This window comes from Schistocerca americana, chromosome 5, assembly GCF_021461395.2.
Source record: "Schistocerca americana isolate TAMUIC-IGC-003095 chromosome 5, iqSchAmer2.1, whole genome shotgun sequence".
Taxonomy (NCBI): Eukaryota; Metazoa; Arthropoda; class Insecta; order Orthoptera; family Acrididae; genus Schistocerca; species Schistocerca americana.
The window spans coordinates 471,894,975-471,912,615 of record NC_060123.1 but is presented as its reverse complement, the minus strand read 5'-3'; the positions used below and the strand labels follow the sequence as shown (position 1 = coordinate 471,912,615).

At 39.7% G+C, this 17,641-nt stretch overlaps 1 protein-coding gene across 1 annotated transcript in view; it reads left to right on the top strand.

Annotated features, from left to right (window-relative positions):
* The window catches only part of LOC124616742 (eukaryotic translation initiation factor 2-alpha kinase 1-like), a 152,608-nt gene that overhangs the window by 119,831 nt on the left and 15,136 nt on the right, over positions 1-17,641 (top strand). The window contains exon 9 of the mRNA XM_047145111.1: positions 17,108-17,305. Within this exon, the coding sequence (XP_047001067.1) occupies positions 17,108-17,305 (198 nt within the window). The remainder of the gene's footprint in view (positions 1-17,107; positions 17,306-17,641) is intronic.

The window sequence follows — 17,641 nt, the reverse complement described above, 5'->3', positions numbered from 1 at the left end:
GGACTGCAGATGTAACACATATGGAAAAATAATGGGAAGAGTTTATTCAATAGTTCAAGCTGTGCTGATTACACAACACAAAAAATAGGACATTACAAGTATCCTGGAGAAATACAAAAATAAATGTAAAAATAGGCACAACTCTAAATTGTAAAGGAACAAAATAATAGGAATGAAAATTAACATAATAACTGTTTAAGAAATAATAGGGGTAGTTTACAAAAACCAATTTTTAACATTTATTATTTTAAAAAGCAGCTCATGTACTGAGTAAATAATAAGAAGAAAGAATATTGTTTGGAAAAACTACTGAATCTGACTTAGGTAAGTTGTTAAAGGAAAGAAAACTGTCACCACCAACCAAAATAAAAATGGCAGAAACCAGTATTTTTCCAGTATTCCTATATGGATGAGAGTTTAGACAATGAAGAAATTAGATCATAAGAAAAATGGTTATTTTGAAATTTGTCTGGGGAAAAGAATCCTATCATGGACTGAAAAAGAAACAAAATAAAACAAAAAAGCCTTAGAGTCCGAAATATTGCAGATGAATCTATGATATGTATCACGAGAGCAGTACTGCATCCAGGTATAAATGCAGGGACACTGTTCATCAGGTTGCCGGAAGTAAAATCCCTAGATCATAAAAATAACAGTGGTTTTATGCAGCGGTAGATCCATTTCTCCTCCTCCTCCTCCTCCTCCTCCTCTTCTTCTTCTTCTTCTTCTTCCTCCTCCTCCTCCTCCTCCTCCTCCTCCTCTTCTTCTTCTTCTTCCTCCTCCTCCTCCTCCTCCTCCTCTTCCCCCCACTTTCCAGTTGTTTTGCGGAATCTTCCAGTAATTTTGTAAGTCATTTTCTGATGTGCTGTTTAGCATTCTCTGTCACGTCTTTCTTAAACTCTTTAAAAATTTATTTCATAGATAATTCTTTTGTTTTCACCCTTCTTTCTTTCTCTGTGTTCATCTAGTATCTGTTACATACACTGTCGCTATTGCTATAGGAATTCTGTGTTTTGCTAGTCCCATACCACTTCCCAATCACTCCGTAATGAGACCATCGGTAGACACTCTTTCTGAGACATATTTCAAACTTAATTGTTGTAGTAAAAGATGGGTTCGTAGTGTAGGAGTTCACTTTCATGTTCCCAATCAGATGTTTTGTTTCATCCATGTCACTGACACACAAGCAGCATCTTGTGCAGTATATTTACCATTGCAATATATGTGCCATTCCAAATAATAATATGTTCTGTGTACATTCTACCACAGAACCTTTGGACAATATGGCATTCTATATATACATGGATACTCTGCAAATCACATTTAAGTGCCTGGCAGAGGTTTCTTCAAACCACCTTCACAATAATTATCTATTATTTGAATCTCGGTACAGCACCTGGAATAAACGAATACCTATATCTTTTTGTGCGAGCTCTGATTTCCCTTATCTTATTAAAATGATTGTTTCTCCCTATGTAGATTGATGTCAACAAAATATTTTCACATTCGGAGGAGAAAGTTGGTGATTGAAATTTCGTGAGAAGATTCCGCCGCAATGAAAAACACCTTTGTTTTAATGATGTCCACCGCAAATCCTGTATCATTTCACTGACACTCTCTCCTATTTCATGATAATACAAAACATGCTGCCCATCTTTGAACTTTCTTGATGTACTCTGTCAATCCTGTACAGTAAGGACCCTACACGGTGCAGCAGTATTCTAAAAGAGGACGGACAAGCGTAGTGTAGGCAGTCTGTTTAGTAGATCTGTTACATTTTTTTAAGTGTCCTGCCAATAAAACGCAGTCTTTCGTTTGCCTTCCCCACAACAATTTCTGTGTGTTCCTTCCAATTTAAGTTCGTAATTGTAATTCCTAGGTATTTAGTTGAATTTATGGCCTTCAGATTTCACTGATTTCCAGTGTAATCAAAGTTCAGTGGATTCCTTTTAGCACTCATGTGGATGATCTCACTCTTTTTGTTATTTAAGGTTGATTGCCAGTTTTTTGCACCAAGTCATTTTGCAATTTGTTTTTATCTTCTGATGACTTTACTTGTTGATAAATGACAGCATCCTCTGCAAACAACCTAAGATGGCTGCTCAGATTGTCTCTGAATCATTTATATAGATAAGGAACAGCAAAGGGCCTATAACACTACCTTGCGGAATGCCTGAAATCACTTCTGTTTTATTCGATGACTTTCCATCAATTACTACAAACTGTGACCTATCTGACAGGAAGTCACGAGTCCAGTCTCATGACTGAAATGATATTCCATAAGCATGGAGTTTCACTACAAGCTGCTTGTGTGGTACAGCGCCAGAAGCCTTCTATCTAGAAATATGGGACCAATTTGAAATCCCTTGTCAATAACACTCAACACTTCGTGTGAGTAAAATGCTAGCTGTGTTTCAAAAGAACAATATTTTCTAAATGCGGTTGACTGTGTGTCTATAGACCATTCTCTTAGAGGTAATTCATTACGTTCAAACACAATGTATGTTCCAAAATCCTGCTGCATTTCAACGATAATGATATGGGCCTGTAATTTAGTGGATTACTCCTACTACTTTTCTTGAATATTGGTGTGACCTGTGTAACTTTCATCAAGTGAACGTTTGTATGATTGTTAAGTATGGAGCTATTGTATAAGCATACTCCGAAAGGAACCTAACTGGTGTACAGTCTGGACCAGAAGAATTGCTTTTGTTAAGTGATTTAAGTTGCTTAACTACTCCAAGTATATATATTTTTATGTTACTCACGTTGGCAGCTGTTCTTATTTGAATTCTGGAATATTTAATTCATCTTCTTCGGTGAAAGACTTACAGAATGCTAAGCTTAGTGACTCTGCTTTGGCAGCTTTGTCATTGATAGTATTTCCATTGTTGTCATGCAGAGGAGACATTGATTGTTTCTCGTTGCTAACATACTTCACATACGACCAGAATCTCTTTGGATTTTCTGCCAGGTTTTGAGACAAAGTTTCGTTGTGGAAACTACTACAAGTATCTCACATTGAAGTCTGAGCTAAATTTCGAGCTTCTGTAAAAGATCGCCAGTCTTGGAGATTTTGCATCCGTTTAAATTTGGCATGTCTTTTTAGTTGTTTCTGGGACAGTGTTCTGATCTATTTTGTGTACAAAGGACGATCAGTTCCATCGTTTGTTAATTTGTTAATTTATTTGGTATAAATCTCTCAATTGCTGTTGATACTACTTCTTTGAATTCAAGCCACATCTGGTCTATACTTAATTGTTAATTTGGAAGGAGTGGAATTGTATCTTAGCAAGGCATCAAGTGAATTTTTATCTGCTTTTTTGAATAGGTATATTTTTTATTTATTTTTGGAAGATTTGGGGGTTACAATATTCAATCTTGCTAAAGCGACCCTGCATTCGCTAATCCATGAATCCATTTTGATGATCATTATTAGCTCAGGATTATTTGTTGCTAAGAGGTCAAGTGTGTTTTCACAGCTGTTTATTATTCTCGTGGGCTCATGAACTAACTGTTCGAAATAATTTACAAAGAATGCATTTAGCACAATTTCGGGTGGGGTTTTATGCGTACCTCAGATTTAAACATGTATTTTTGACAACATATCAAGGGTACCACCCGACACCCCGAGGCAACCTCCTGCGTGAACACAGGTGAGGGATCAATTCAGTGAGAGCAGTAACTGGGCTGGTCACCGGTGAGGACTGATTGGAGGACCCAGATGTGCTGGATGTCCGTGGGATCCCCACGGCCGGCCCACAACAGTGATGCCCATCCACTGTAGCTTCAAGCTGTGTAACTGAAGCCAACACAGCCTGGAGCTAAGAGCGAAGTGTCACCAATTCGTTTCACATCTGCACACAATAGTCGCAGTCCATATCCGTACTAAAGACTGTGGAACGTTACACTACTCAGACAAACGGACTATCAATACATGCTGTGGAACTCTAGTCTAGACCCCAACGAAAATGCAAGAACTCTGTCTAATAAATTGGATAAATACACAGAGATTCAAAAACCGAACCACTGAAGCAATCAGGTGAAACTAAATAATTCATCACTGATTAGGAACTTGTAATAGGTTACAAAATTGGTTTACTTTTCAACACAAAAGAAAATGCCAGAACTGTGTCAATTAGATATTAAATTAACATGCAGAAACTCAAGAACTAAACTATCAAAGCACACAGATGAAATTATACAATTCGGTGCTGGTTAGGAACTCATAAAAGTCACAAAATTGGCTACTTCCCTGTTACTGCGTCTCTCTTGGTCGGTTGCTGCTGCCGCCTGACATTACTTGAACTGATTGTACATCTCCCTTGTCCATTTTCTTTACTGAATACATACATGCATACAGTGTGCTGTGGAGCTTCTCCAGCATTTGCCACAGTGGTTGATTGACTGAGACGTTGTTACTGCCAAAAGAAATGGGTATGCTAAATACTAGTGATATGAAGCACTCTCTGCTCTGCTGTTCGAAAGCTGATTGTTGTTGTTGTGGTCGTCAGTTCAGAGACTGGTTTGATGCAGCTCTCCATGCTACTCTATCCTGTGCAACTTTCTTCATCTCCAAGTAACTGCTGTACCATACATCCTTCTGAATCTGCTTAGTGTATTCATCTCTTGGGCTCCCTCTACAATTTTTACCCTCCACACTGCCCTCCAGTACTAAATTGGTGATCCCCTGATGCCTCAGAGCATGTCCTAACAACTGATCTCTTCTTCTAGTCAAGTTGTGCCACAAACTCCTCTTCTCCCCAGTTCTATTCAGCACCTCCTCATTAGTTACGTGTTCTACCCATCTAATCTTCAGCATTCTTCTGTAGCACCACATTTCAAAAGCTTCTATTCTCTTCTTGTCTCTATTTGGGAGGATAACAGTTCAGTCCCATGTCTGGCCATCTTGATTTAGGTTTTCTGTGATTTCCCTAAATCGCTTCAGGCAAATGCCGGGATGGTTACTTTGACAGAACATGGCCGACTTTCTTCCCCATCCTTCCGTAATCCAATGACCTAACTTTTTGGTCTCTTCCCCCCCCCCCCCCCCCCCCAAATCAACCCCCCTCTTTTTATCTAAACTATGTATCATCCATGTTTCACTTCCATACATGGCTACACTCCATACAAATACTTTCAGAAAAGACTTCCTGACACTTAAATCTATACTCGATGTTAACAAATTTCTCTTCTTCAAATATGCTTTCCTTGCCATAGCCAGTCTACATTTTATACCCTCCCTACTTCGACAGTCATCAATTATTTTGCTTGCCAAATAGCAAAACTAATTTACTAATTTAAATGTCTCATTTCCCAATCTAATTCCCTCAGCATCACCTGATGTAATTCAACTTCATTCCATTATCCTCATTTTGCTTTTGTTGATGTTCATCTTATATACTCCTTTCAAGATACTGTCTATTCCATTCAACTGCTATTCCAAATTCTGTGCTGTCTCTGACAGAATTAAAAAGTCATCAGCAAACCCCAAGGTTATTATTTCTTCTCCCTGGATTTTAATCCCTACTCCAAATTTTTCTTTCATTTCCTTTACTGCTTGCTCAGTATAAAGATAGAATAACATCGGGGATAAGCTACAGCCCTGTCTCACCCCATTCCCAACCACTGCTTCCCTTTCATGCCCCTAGACTTTTATAACTGCCATCTGGTTTCTGTATAAATTGTAAATAGCCTTTCGCTCCCTGTATTTGACCCCTGTCACCTTCATAATTTGAAAGTAAGTATTCCAGTCAACATTGTCAAAAGCATTCACTAAGTCTACAAATGCTAGAAATGTAGGTTTGCCTTTCCTTAATCTGTCTTCTAAGATAAGTCATAGGGTCAGTATTGCCTCACATTTCTATAGGAATCCAAACAGATCTTCCCCAAGTAGGCTTCCACCAATTTCTCCATTCTTTTGTAAAGAATTCTTCTTAGTATTTTGCAGCTGTGACTTACCAAAGTGGTAGTTTGGTAATTTTCACATCTATCAACACCTGCTTTCTTTGGGATTGGAATTATTATATTCTTCTTGAAGTTTAAGGGTATTTTGCATGTCTCATACAACTTGCTCACCAGATGGTAGAGTTTTGTCAGGGCTGGCTCTCCCAAGGCTATCAGTAGTTCTAATCGAATGTTGTCTACTACTGGGGCCTTGTTTCGACTCTGGTCTTTCAGTGCTCTGTCTAACTCTTCACGCAGTACCGTATCTCCTATTTCATCTTCATCTACATTCTCTTCCATTTCTATTATATTGTCCTCAAGAACATCGCCCTTGTATAGACCCTCTATATACTCCTTCCACCTTTCCCTTCTTTGTTTAGAACTGGGTTTCCATCTGAGTTCTTGATATTCATACAAGTGGCTCTCTTTTCTTCAAAGGTCTCTTTAATTTTCCTGTAGGCAGTATCTATCTTACCCCTAGTGAGATAAGCCTCTACATCCTTACATTTGTCCTCTAGCCATCACTGCTTAGCCATTTTGCACTTCCTGTCAATCTCATCTTTGAGACGTTTGTATTCCTTTTTCCCTGCTTCATGAACTTCATTTTTGTATTTTCTCCTTTCATCCATTAAATTCAATATCACTTCTATTACCCAAGGATTTCTACTATCCTTCGTCTTTTTATCTACTTGATCCTCTGCTGCCTTTACTATTTCATCTCTCAAAGCTACCCATCCTTCTTCTACTGCATTTCTTTTTCCTGTTCCTGTCAATCATTCCCTAATGCTCTCCCTGAAACTCTGTACAACCTCTGGTTTAGTCAATTTATCCGGGTCCCATCTCCTTAAATTCCTACCTTCTTGCAGTTTCTTCAGTTTTAGTCTACAGTTCATAATCAATAAATTGTGGTCAGAGCCCACATCCGCCCCTGGAAATGTCTTACAATTTAAAACCTGGTTCCTAACACACTATCTTACCATTACATAATCGATCTGAAACCTTCCAGTGTTTCCAGGCCTCTTTCATGTATAAGCAATGTTTTTGCTTTAAAACAAGCGTTCAGTGCATAGTGTTGTGGAATGGGGAAAAAAACCGCAAATTGGCGTTCATAAGAAGAAGAACAACACCAAAAATGCAACAGGAGCGTAATATGTAGGAAATTGTCCACGCAACCTGCCACTGATGATGCCTTGCAGAAAATAAAGGCGAAACGCGTATGGCACTAAAATTGTGTTTTATTCAGTTGCTGTCAGACAGTCCATAAGTAAAAATTATTAATATACCGTAATATTACACACAACTGAGGAAGACAGGACTATAAAAGTTGAAGATGTCAACACCAGTTTTGTTTCTCCTGATAATGAAGTCCTCCTGAGTAGACCCCGTCTGGAGATCCGAGTGGGGGACTATTTTACCCAAGAGGATGCCATCATCCTTTAACCTTACAGTAAAGGTGCATGCCCTTGGGAAAAATTGCGGCTGTGGTTTCCCCTTGCTTTCAGCCATTCGCAGTACCAGCACAGCAAGACAGTTTTGGTTAATGTTACAAGGCCAGATCAGTCAATCATCCAGACTGTTGCTCCTGCTACTACTGAAAAGGCTGCTGCCCTCTTCAGGAACCACACATTTGTCTGGCCTCTCAACCGATACTTGTCCATTGTGGTTGCACCTATGGTACGGCTGTCTGTATGGGTGAGGCACGCAAGCCTTCCCGCCAAAGGCAAGGTCCATGGTTCATGGAGGGGGGAAGCTGATATTAATCACATATACGGTGTGTGTTACTGATGCCTCAATACTAGTTTCTTTTAGCCATCCAGAAGAAACTATGTGCTGATGGATTTAGAAATGTAACTTCACCATCAGGAACATGCAAGCAGCCCTGAGTATGTTCAGAAATAGATGAAATGTAGGGAACCTTGCAAGCTTTTACATCACTAGTGCTGAAGCCAGACAAGTCTTAAAGGAGATTGTAGACAGAATTCCTAATACTCATAAACAATTCCACAAGATGAACAAATGAATGGGATTCAGTTAGGAGGATATTAAGAAATAAAATTCTCGTCCAAAATCTAACATACCGAACAGTGGTGTTCTGCACAAACAAAATATAGGAACATAGCGACATCCATTCATAATGTAAATCCCAGTTTCTGTCATTATTGGGAATACGTGGAGAGTAGCACTTCTCACCCAATAACTCACAGCTGTACAGCTGACCTCTCTGCATGTGGACACTGTAATATGTGCTATCTGGCAAAAGAAATCCTATGTTGCCACCCATATTTACTGTGGGAAGCAATTATGACACTACTTCTAAAATCAGGAAAGTACTGAGTTCCTCAGCACTCACTAGATGTACAGGAGTGGTCATTGAACAGATGATTAACTTATGCCTATTGAGTACCACTGAAACCATAGAATTAATGTTCCGATTTCTGTCTTGGTTTCAGGAGTACTGCTACATGCACCAACATTCTCATCCAGCTAAGAGTGATAAGAGTCTTCCCTGCACAGACAATACTTTATTAATATCTTCTTTGATATGGTGACAAAGTATCATCTGTTACTCAGATTGTGTTTTATTATCACCTCCTCATATTACTGCTGTTCTTCCTCCCTGAACAGTGGTTTTGTTATTTAGATGGTGACATGCATTCCAACTAATTCCCTCAACAGATTTTTGTCTCCTATGGTAGTATTCTCAATGTTGTCCTTTCCTGTATTTCCTTTACAGGAGGAAGGCCAGTGCAGTACTAATTATTTGTGGACAAATTTTCTATTCGTTTCTGCCCAGAGCCCCAAAACCACTGCTCACTAGTGCCAGTTGATACGTAAGAGGTTGGAAACCTGGGCTGATATACCTGATTTTAAATTTTCATGAGATAAACTGTTTGTGTATGTTGTAATTATACTTCAGATGAAGTGTACCAGTCTCAATTATAAAACTTCTGTGAAGTTCTTGGCACTTGTCTCTAACACAAAATTCTCATGGCTGCCTTGCTTTGGCAATTTGAAATATAGCTGTGTGAAGGCCTTTGGTATCCTAAAGTACCTCAATAGTAAGAACAGGTGCGGATTGAATCAGTATCGTCACATTTTGAACCTTCATTCAATCATGACTTGCATATTGTACAGGATCATCAAGACGTTCCTGCGTAAAGGTACTGGATGCAGTCAACAAAGAGGGCATTAGACTGGCCACAGGGACCATCAAACAAGCCCCGTAACCTAGTCTCTGAGGTACACAGCGGCATCTCCTCATAGCGTGACACATAGGTTGAGTTTGATATTTGCCAGTCTCCTTGCATTGGTGCTGTGACTGCATAGAAAGTAGTGGATGTTTTACAAAAACTGTCGAACAATACAGCTATTTTCCATCCAAACAAAGAAATAAACATTCTTAGAGGTACTTGGTGTTGCAGACATTAGTTCTTAAACACAAATGTAGCAAATAACCTCCATGTTGAGGTACAGTAAGATAAGTGTTACTTAATTGTTTTTAAGTTTTTAACAGCATTTTATCTGATAACGACAAAGAGGGCAACATGGGACAGGTACGCATTTATTTTCCTTTGTAATGTAATTAGTTTTTAATCCACCTACTAAACATCTTCTTGGTGTAATATGCTAAGATATGAGCAATTACAAATATACTGGGATGGATGAGGTCTTAAAATATTGGGACATTCCTTGCATTTTATTCCTCCCTAACTGCTTTACGGGCAGTCTAGCACATGGACCCAGGAGATGAAATATTCCAAACAGTACAAAGACAAAAAGAGGAGGTGATATGTCACATGGACATAAGGAACAGAGAAGCAAAGCAGCCTGCCAGGAAAACTGCTGCTCATCATCATATCTGCTTGCAAGCTGTTCGATCATAGTAGGTAATGCAGAGGGCGATGTCTGAGTGGAGGAGGAAGTAGGGTGAATTTACAAGCAACAAGCTGTGGTCAGTATAGCCAACAATCTGACAGTTGTGCATTTTCTTCCAGTCTCATAAGATAGACGGAATAGTCCTCATGTCAGACACTGCCCACTGACTTGTCTCTCCAATAAGACCAGCTAGAATGATAGAATGACTCTCACAGTGCAACACATTTAAACTTCCTGTGCTGTAAGTGCTAAAAAGAGGCAAAACATTTGTCATTCCAAGGATTTACTTTCGATTCTAGGCAGTGATCAGATGATGGAGAAAAATTATTAAACTTCTGTGGTTTACCAGAACTTCTCACCAATGTGTTTGGGAGAAATAGCCCATATTAAAAATGTGAATGACACTGGTCTCAATATGTTATCTTGCGGAAAGGGTTCCAATGATGTCAGTGTTTAGTACCCAAAAAGAAATCTATCAATCCATCCACTCATCAGTTTGCCCAAAATCTGATATTTGTTGGCCATGTTACAGGAAGAATGGAAAAATTTCTGCTTTCCTTGTCTATACATTAATGAAAAATTACTCTGTTTCCCCATTTAGTCTGAGAGTAAAATTCCGCCCTGCTCCTGGTGGAAACAGGATAGTTGTATACTTGAAAGTGTGCAACGAAGTGCTCACCTTGTGGCAAGGATAGTCTGGAAATGCCATAGATAAGGGACTGTTTGATGTGGAAGAGGTGGCACCCATCAGACTTAAGGTATTGCTGTTTATTTGTCAGATGTGTATGGTATGAAATGCGGATGTGAAATGAAGGACTTCTTAAAGGAGAGTTGTTTTGAATTTGGAAAAAGACTAGGCATATTTGAATTGGAAAAAGGAGTTCAGCTCCTACAAGAGTGGAAGAGAAGTTTTTAGTATGTGTCCAGCATATTTTAACAGATGTGCCATTATGTACCATATTTGTATCATGTAACAAGCATCTTGTGAAGAATGTATATATAAACATGGCCTTTTGGACAATATGCTGTGTGTTTCTAAATATTTTAGGGATGACAAATGTCTATCATTTGTTGAGTTTTATCCACTTGACATCTTGTGCATGAGGTAGCATAAAATGAACATGGTTTACAAGTTTAAAACCTGAAGTTGGCAGCTAAAACTGTTGAAACTGGTTGTGTTGAATAAAAAATATTTTGTGCAATCTTGGCCTTTGAATGGTTTTTAATGAAGAGAACTTCATTATGCAACCAGACTTCAAAACTGTCATTGATAAGGGGTTGAGCTTTTGTGTGTTAGGAAGGCTTCTTCCAAATTACTCATGAGAAGTTTGGCATAAGACAGAGAGACAGAGTCATACTGGTTCCTATGGTGGTTCCCCTTGCTTTGTTTGTAGGTCTGTCCCTTGAATGTGAAACAGTTAGGGTAAGGATATATACAGTATTTTAGGGAGAATGTACGAAAATGTAAGATTGCTACTTACTATAAAGAAGACAGGCATAATTAAAAGCTTACGTAAAGCTTTCGGCCACAGTCTTCATCAGCCAATGGTAAACAACATTCACACACACAAGCAAGCACACCTTATGCACACATGACTGCCAACTCTTGCAGCTCAGGCTAGAATGGCTGAATGGCATTCTGACCCAAGTTCCCGGGGTTGGTGGTCATGTGTGCATGAGGTGTGCTTGCTTGTGTGTATGAATGGTGTACGTTTCTCTTTTGCTTATGAAGGTTGTGGCCAAAAGCTTAATGTAAGTATCTTTTAATTGTGCCTGTCTGCAACTTAACATGTCTTTTTTTTTTTACAATATGTAGCAATCTATCTTCTTGTACATTGTTGATGTCCCTACCTGGAGTTTCCATTGTTCAAGATTTTAGGAAAATTTTCATGTGAGCATTGGAAGAGGTAATGTTCTATAGATGGGAGGCCATGCACGATATTTGTGTAGGACAAGATTAAATGTATGGCAACAAGGAGGGCTGCACATATGAGAGGTGTAGGGGTGGATTTGAAATGTTCCAATAAGTGGTTGAAGTATTTTATGTAGAATGGGTAGCAGGTAGGTTGAGTGAAATAGGAGGGTTTAACTGTTCTGTGGAGGATGTTTTGTAGCTCAATCTGGCCTGCTTGCTATTTTCTTACTTTCCCACCAGTATTTGAATTCTGAGACAGTTTTCACAGGTCCAGTTGTATTAGTTTAAATATTTCAAGTGCCATTCAGTTTCAGTGAGTGACTGGTTATCATTTGCTATATTTGTTTGATATTTAAGTTTATAGATATTTACATACATAGTGTGTACCTGGGCCTAGTTTCTTGGAAGCATTCATTGTCAGCGGAGTACTGTGTGTTCAACCCCAGTGATTTCCAATGTTTCCACTGGGTGCTTTTGTGGGTACATGTTTCTGAAAAACAGAGCTTACAAAGAACTGTAGACACAGTAGAAGTACTGGAAAATGTAATCTGCACCTTGGACACCACAAACATTTAAAGGAAACGCATTTGAACTTCGTCATCTAAACATAAGAAAGATGAGTTTCTCATATTACTACAAGGAAATGAATAATCGGAAGGTATTTCTGCTTGTGTATTGTAATTAATGTAACATCCTTTTGAAGTCACAGACATTATGCAGTGGACCTACAAGGATGCAAGATAGTATTACATTACTGTAAGTACAATATAAGTATAATGGGATTTGCTATATATTCAAAAAATGGAATGAAGTACTTTCCTTCTTTTCCCTCTCCACCTCAAGTTGGTTTTTAATCAGTCAGTGAATCAAGGTGCATTTTATCAAAGACTGAAATATGCAGTAGCAACACTTTTTTTAAGTGAAGATAAACAAGTGATCTTTAATTATAGGTCCATCTCCCTCCTTCCCATGTTCTCAAATGTTTTGAGAAGATGGCATACCACAGAAATTGAACCACTTTTCTGACCATAACCTTTTAATTATTGTTCAGTTTCACTTCCGTTAATCTACACAAAAAGCAATACATGATCACAAACTTAGTTAGGCCATGATTAAACAAGAACAATAACCTTGATGGCATTTTGTACAACCTTGCCAAGGCCTAAGTATGTGGATATGGCAATGCAAACTGAACTGAAACTTACATACAAGAATTTCATAATTTTAAAAAAGAAATAGAACTAAATGACTAAATCTACAAATTAATATCTAAATTTTCAATCCATTGAAGGGCTGCCTGTATTGTTTTACAGAAATCTCCTAGATCTCCAGGGTGAGACTATCTGCTGCCCCTTGTTACAATATTTTCAATGGTCTGATGTTCATTGCCACAGTCACATTGAGAAATGAAGCATTTCCCCATCTGTGGAGGCTTTCTGCGCAAATGTTGTGGCTTGTACAAATCATGTTAATAGTTTTTTAAGCATGCCATGGTAATTAAGTGCCAGTTGGTCTTGTGTCTTGTCTTATGTGGGTCTAGTATTCATCATTGGCAATATTATTCCGTGTTTCTGACCACTTCTTGCTCTTGTTGAAATCCACTGCTTGTAGCGATGCTGCCAGTATAATAGGTGACTGCCTTTATTTTAATCAATTCATTTTAAGTGCACTCATGTCATAGTGGATAGGGAGTGGAGGAATTGTAATTAATTTTTCATATTGCTTGAGAAGGGCGTTCTGTCTTTGAAGATATGATGGCTTAATGTTGTTTAGAGTTGGTAAACAGTAAAGAGGGGTACATCGGATACAGCCTATTCTTGTCCTCATTGCTGTTTTTACCTGAATGTCATTTTTTTCACATTTGAACTATTATGCCACAGTGGAGCTAGCTGTGTTTAGCTGAACATCAATTTTTCTCGCATTTGAACAATTATGCCCTAATGGAACATAGTATTCAGGAGCAGAGCAGACGAGTCCTACGAAAGAGCATCGTACTGTTGTAACTCTTGCACCCCATGAGGAACCACTCAGTTTCTGTCTGATGTTATTGCATGTTCTCAGCTTTTCTGCAGTGTTTTCTATGTGTTTCTTGTACGAAAAGGTTCTATCAAGAGTTACTCTCAGATATTTTGGGAAGTCTTAGTGATTGAGAACATGACCATTAAAGGTGACATTTCACATGAAGAGTGATAAGAATGATAGCTAGTCTTTATTAAAATGTTCCTGATACTCAAGATAGAGCAAGAGAGAACACAACCAAGACATGAGACAGTTGAACATCGTCCATAAACCCACACATAGCACCATGAAATAAATATGATTAATGGAAAATTTCATATAAGATGTGAAACAAATACTAACAAAGAGATAGAGGGGCTGGCCAGTACTTACCTCAGCTCAGTACAGCCGATAGATACACATAAAACAGAACTGAAAATTTACATTCCTAGCTTTCGGAACTTTGTTCCTTCATCAGGGAGGAGAGAGGGGAAAAAAGAGAAGAAGGGAAAGTGGATTCAGTTACTCACAACCCAGGTTATGAAGCAACAGGGAAAGGTAAACAGGGAGGGTAGCAAGGATGGAGGCATGGTTGTCAGAGGGAAGCCAAAGATATTCTACTGTAAGTACTGTGCCAGCTTCAAACCAAAGAGGATGCATACAGAAGTAAAGAGGTATATAGTATAAAGATAAACACAACTATGTAGGATGAAAAGATGCGTGAATGGCTAAAGAGGAAAGGGAAAGAGGAGAAGACTGAAGAGTGAATGGGAGTGAGGTTGTTTAACGTAGGTTCAGTCCAGGGGGATGGCGGGATGAAAGGATGTGTTGGAGTGCAAGTTCCCATCTCCGCAGTTCAGAGGGACTGGTGTTGGGTGGGAGAAGCCAAATGGCACATACGGTGTAGCAGGTTCCTAGGTCCCTAGAATTATGCTGGAGGGCATGCTTCGCTACTGGGTATTGGGCATCTCCTAGGCGGACAGTTCGTCTGTGTCCGTTCATGCGCTCAGCCAGTTTGGTTGTTGTCATGCCGATGTAAAAGGCTGTGCAGTGCAGGCATGTCAGTTGATAAATGACATGTGTAGTTTCACACGTAGCCCTGCCTTGAATTGTGTATGTTTTACCAGTAGCGGGACTGGAGTAGGTGGTTGTGGGCGATGGATGGGGCAGGTTTTGCAGCGGGGTCGGTTACAGGGGTAGGAACCGCTGGGTAGAGAAGGTAGTCTGGGAATATTGTAGGGTTCAACAAGGATGTTACGGAGGTTAGGGGGGCGACGAAAGGCCACTGTGGGTGGTGTGGGGAGAATTTTGTCAAGGGATGATCTCATTTCAGGGGTTGACTTGAGAAAGTCATATCCCTGGCGGAGTAATTTGTTGATGTTTTCGAGGCCAGGATAATATTGGGTGACAAGGGGGATACTTCTGTGTGGTCTGGGGGTAGGAACATTGTTGTTGGACGGGGAGGAATGTATTGCTCGGGAAATCTGTTTGTGGACAAGGTCTGCAGGATAGTTGCGGGAGAGGAAAGCACTGGTCAGGTTATTGGTGTAGTTGTTGAGGGATTCGTCACTGGAGCAGATACGTTTGCCACGAATACCTAGGCTGTAGGGAAGGGAGCGTTTGATGTGGAAAGGATGGCAGCTATCAAAGTGAAGGTACTGTTGTTTGTTTGTGGGTTTGATATGGACATAGGTGTGGATGTGAGCTTCAACAAGATGAAGGTCAACATCCAGGAAGGTGGCTTGGGTTTTGGAGAAGGACCAGGTGAAATTCAGATTCGAAAAGGAGTTGAGGTTATGGAGGAAATTAAGGAGTGTTTCTTCACCATGAGTCCAGACCACAAAGATGTCATCTATAAACCTATACCAGGCCAGGGGAAGCAGCTGTTGGGTCTTCAGGAAAGCCTCCTCCATGCGGCCCATGAAGAGGTTGGCATAGAAGGGAGCCATCCTGGTTCCCATGGCCGTTCCCCTAATTTGTTTGTAGGTCTGGCCTTCAAAAGTGAAGTAATTATGGGTGAGGATGAAGTTGGTAAGTGTGATAAGGAACGAGGTTTTTGGAAGATCTTCGGGTGGCCTTTCGTCGCCCCCCTAACCTCCGTAACATCCTTGTTAAACCCTACAATATTCCCAGACTACCTTCTCTACCCAGCGGTTCCTACCCCTGTAACCGACCCCGCTGCAAAACCTGCCCCATGCATCCGCCCACAACCACCTACTCCAGCCCCGCTACTGGTAAAACATACACAATTCAAGGCAGGGCTACGTGTGAAACTACACATGTCATTTATCAACTGACATGCCTGCACTGCACAGCCTTTTACATCGGCAATGACAACAACCAAACTGGCTGAGCGCATGAACGGACACAGACGAACTGTCCGCCTAGGAGATGCCCAATACCCAGTAGCGGAGCATGCCCTCCAGCATAATTCTAGGGACCTAGGAACCTGCTACACCGTATGTGCCATTTGGCTTCTCCCACCCAACACCAGTCCCTCTGAACTGCGGAGATGGGAACTTGCACTCCAACACATCCTTTCATCCCGCCATCCCCCTGGACTGAACCTACGTTAAACAACCTCACTCCCATTCACTCTTCAGTCTTCTCCTCTTTCCCTTTCCTCCTTAGCCATTCACGCATCTTTTCATCCTACATAGTTGTGTTTATCTTTATACTATATACCTCTTTACTTCTGTATGCATCCTCTTTGGTTTGAAGCTGGCACAGTACTTACAGTAGAATATCTTTGGCTTCCCTCTGACAACCATGCCTCCATCCTTGCTACCCTCCCTGTTTACCTTTCCCTGTTGCTTCATAACCTGGGTTGTGAGTAACTGAATCCACTTTCCCTTCTTCCCTTTTTTCCCCTCTCTCCTCCCTGATGAAGGAACAAAGTTCCGAAAGCTAGGAATGTAAATTTTCAGTTCTGTTTTATGTGTATCTATCGGCTGTACTGAGCTGAGGTAAGTACTGGCCAGCCCCTCTATCTCTTTGCATGAAATAAATATCAAAGCCATCATGTGCAGGACCAAAAACCCTAGAAAAAGTCCCTTCAAACTTGAGAGAGGTAAACAGTAAAAATATTTTCAGAAATTATATCAAAATTTGATAGAAGACTATTACTACAATAGTAAAGATTTTATGTGCTCTACAATTTAGTTGTAATTGTTTGTTAGTATGCCTTACTGAAGTAGCTTGCAATGTTTGCTTCTATCAGTTAATATGTAACTTGACTCTTTACACATTTCTAAAGGATTTTCTTAATTATGAGCTTAACAGAACATAATGTATGAATAAATAAATGAGTAAGTAAGTTTGCATGTGTATGAAAACAAACTTAATTGTCTCTCTTTTCTAATTTTTTTCTAGCCAAGCAATATTTTTGTAAATAGTGAGCTGAGTCAAGTCCAAGTGGGTGACTTTGGCCTTGCATGTTTTCTGCAACATTCACACAAGGATGTTGCATTATTATCACAGCCAACGTTGTATGGTGACCACAGGAATATGGAAATTGGAACAAAAACATATGCTGCTCCTGAACAGCTTGAAGGTGTTTGTAATCAAAAGGTAAGCTTAAGAAGAACCTTCTCAACATCTGATTCATTATGATCTAAACAAATGTTGGTCATTTCTGATCAAAACAAACAGTCAGGCAAAGGTAGTTTGAGTCATGTGCAGCTATTTTTCATAATAGTGAAAGCATTTCAAAGCTAACTTTCAGATATCAGTAAAATGCTGCCAAGTGTCACTGCTTTTACTTTGCCATGGAAGTGAAGCTTCTGTTGTATTCCCTCTTTAGCCATAACCATTGTATTATATGTCTAAGTTGTACAGTTACTTGTAAGAATACTGTGAAAAGGAAAGTTGCTACTCACCATATAGCGGAGATTCTGAGTCGCAGAT